This window comes from Neocloeon triangulifer, unplaced genomic scaffold (genome assembly GCF_031216515.1).
Source record: "Neocloeon triangulifer isolate White Clay Creek 2 clone unplaced genomic scaffold, ASM3121651v1 ptg000017l, whole genome shotgun sequence".
In the NCBI taxonomy this organism is placed as follows: domain Eukaryota; kingdom Metazoa; phylum Arthropoda; class Insecta; order Ephemeroptera; family Baetidae; genus Neocloeon; species Neocloeon triangulifer.
In genome coordinates this window covers 3,623,519-3,625,969 of record NW_026775559.1, presented here as the reverse complement: position 1 = coordinate 3,625,969, position 2,451 = coordinate 3,623,519, and the positions used below count along the sequence as shown (strand labels likewise).

Here is a 2,451-nt window from a genome sequence, read left to right as displayed (position 1 = left end):
ACTTTTTTGTTTTTGACATTAGGCGGCCACGCCCCCATGGTCTGCTCACAAAAAATCAACAAACTCGAGCGCGGAGAAGAGAACAAGCCGGCAGAAAGTGTTGAAAGTTTCTTTCAGGACATATACAGATTAATTGTTTTTTCTACGGTTTGAAAGCAGAAAACTAGAATAACAATCAAAACTGAGGAATTTCGGCTTTGGATTTTCTTCCGTCTCGTTTCAAAACATCTTCAAATTGGCCGATAGTGAGGAAAATAATGAAGTGCCACATTCCCAGCGCCAATGTCAAGGGTAATAATTTTATTCTCATCAGCCTCGTAATGCAAAATTGACGATCTTCTCTATTCATTTTTTCCCACAGTCTTGGGCAAGGCCATCCAGACCTTGTCTAAAATTGGCGATGAGTTGTACGTCGAGCCGTATGCTGGAGGAATTCATTTCCGGACGGTGGACTCACGAAGAGCGGCGTTCGCCTCGTTCAATTTTGACCGCAGCTTTTTCATTCATTACTCGCCCACAAACAGAGACCACCAACCCTCGAGCAGTCAGAGCCAGGCAGCCGAGCCTGAATTATGCAAAGTTCCTATGAAGGTCATTAAATCAATTAAAAAATAAAATACTGAATTTAAAAAATCCTATATTCATTCAAAGTCAACTTTTTTCAACTTATTGAATTTTGTAAATTTTGAACAGGTATTTTAGTACATATTTAGTAATATTTATTATTTTCAGTCATGTCTGGCCGCTTTCCGCACACATAACGTCAATGTTGAGATGTGCAAAATTTTCTTTGCTAACCATGGACAGGGTGGACGAGTCCTCGTTTTCCAGCTCTGCTGCCGTCACAGTATTTGCAAAACCTACTATGTCCCTGTCATTCAAACTGAATCATTGCAGGTTGCTTCTTGAATTACCTTGACTTCGTAATTTGCATTTTTTTGTTAATATAATTTGCAAAATTCTAGGCCCACTACAATAAAGATTCTACAAAAAACAAATTGATTGCCCAAAGCAAACTGCTCATCGACGCCCTTCACAGCTTCAACAAAAATCAGGACGATATCACTATTTCTGTAAGTTCTTCCAGGGTGATATTACGAAACTTTACAGACGCTTCAGGTGAGAATCAAAACTGAATTTTGCAATCAATGGTTGAATGATTAATTCAATTTTCAGAGGCCATGAAAAATACCATGAGAACTGAGCTAGCCTTGGAGTCGAGTGAATTCGATGCTCTGCAAATTGGAGTAGAAACCACAATCACTTTCAACTTACGGGAGTTGCGGGCCTTGCTAAGTTTTGCCGAGGCTTGTAACATCACAGTTTCTGGCCACTTTGACACTCCTGGAAGGTAAAATGTTTTAATGTTAAATTAAAATAAATCAGATTTTAAATATTTTATGAAAGGAATATTCCATAATTTCTGCTATTTTTTGTATTTACATAATAATTTTATAATCTCGTATCTTTTATTTGGCATTATATTATAGTTATTACAAGATATTAAATATTTTGTATTAAATTCTAGACCAATCGTCTTTTGTGTAACCAACCAGCCATCCTTCGAAGCTCAATTTGTTCTGGCCACCATGACTTACAATGACACACTCTCTCAATCCCAAAGTGTGAGCAGCCAAAGAAGTAGTAGTCAAAGAAGTTTCAATGACACTGTGGTTCGAAGGAGGCCATCAACTACCGTTGAACAAAGTAAACATTTTTAAATATTCTACAAATATCACTAAAAATAGCAATGCCCTAGTTTTAATTACTTATTTTAAAACATTTACTTACTTTTCATTAAATAAATAATTTATTTCAGGCCAAGCAACATTACCAAGAGCACCTACAGAACCACCAGCTACACCTCGACCTGAAATTGCTGCTCAGATCGATATGGAAATTGAAGAAATCCAGCAGCTGCAGTGGGAGGAAGACGAAGAACCAGCCCCTCCCGTCGGAACACCACCAGAAATCAGAGCTCAAAAATTTTATTTCCCCCGGTGCTTTCGTGAAAAAGAAGTGGAAAGTGCTCCTCAGACTTTGGGTGTTATACTAGCGTATGATAGTGACGGGGAAAATTGAAGAGAGGTTGCCAAGAACAAAATTATAAGTGAAGCCACTGCATTTATTTTTTGTATAGTCTTAAATTTCTCCTCTTTCCTACTAAGTATTGGACTTAGTATTTTTCCATATTGTGATAATGAGAAACATGTCTTACAGAAAGTTTATGGATACCAAACATGCTATTAATTAAAGTGTACTTATCAAGGATGCATGAAATGAATTTTTGATTGTTGTAAAGCATTATTTGCTTCAAATTGTCTCATTGTTGGGATTTTAAGTTTAAAATTTTGGCAGTTGAATCAATTCAGATCTGCTCTCAAAATGTTCAGACTAATCAGCTCTCACCCAGCCAAGGTATTTTTCAGAAATGATTTATCGTAAGAATTA

The 2,451-nt window shown here is 36.9% G+C and overlaps 1 protein-coding gene across 1 annotated transcript; it reads left to right on the top strand.

Moving 5' to 3' along the window:
- Positions 1-25: 25 nt before the first annotated feature.
- Positions 26-2,274, top strand: LOC132203065 (cell cycle checkpoint control protein RAD9A). Its single transcript, XM_059630521.1, has 7 exons — positions 26-291; positions 362-591; positions 733-897; positions 966-1,119; positions 1,177-1,351; positions 1,529-1,707; positions 1,820-2,274. Exons 1-7 carry the CDS (start codon positions 258-260, stop codon positions 2,080-2,082), a joined length of 1,200 nt encoding a protein of 399 aa, XP_059486504.1. The 5' UTR covers positions 26-257; the 3' UTR covers positions 2,083-2,274.
- The last annotated feature ends 177 nt before the right edge of the window (positions 2,275-2,451 follow it).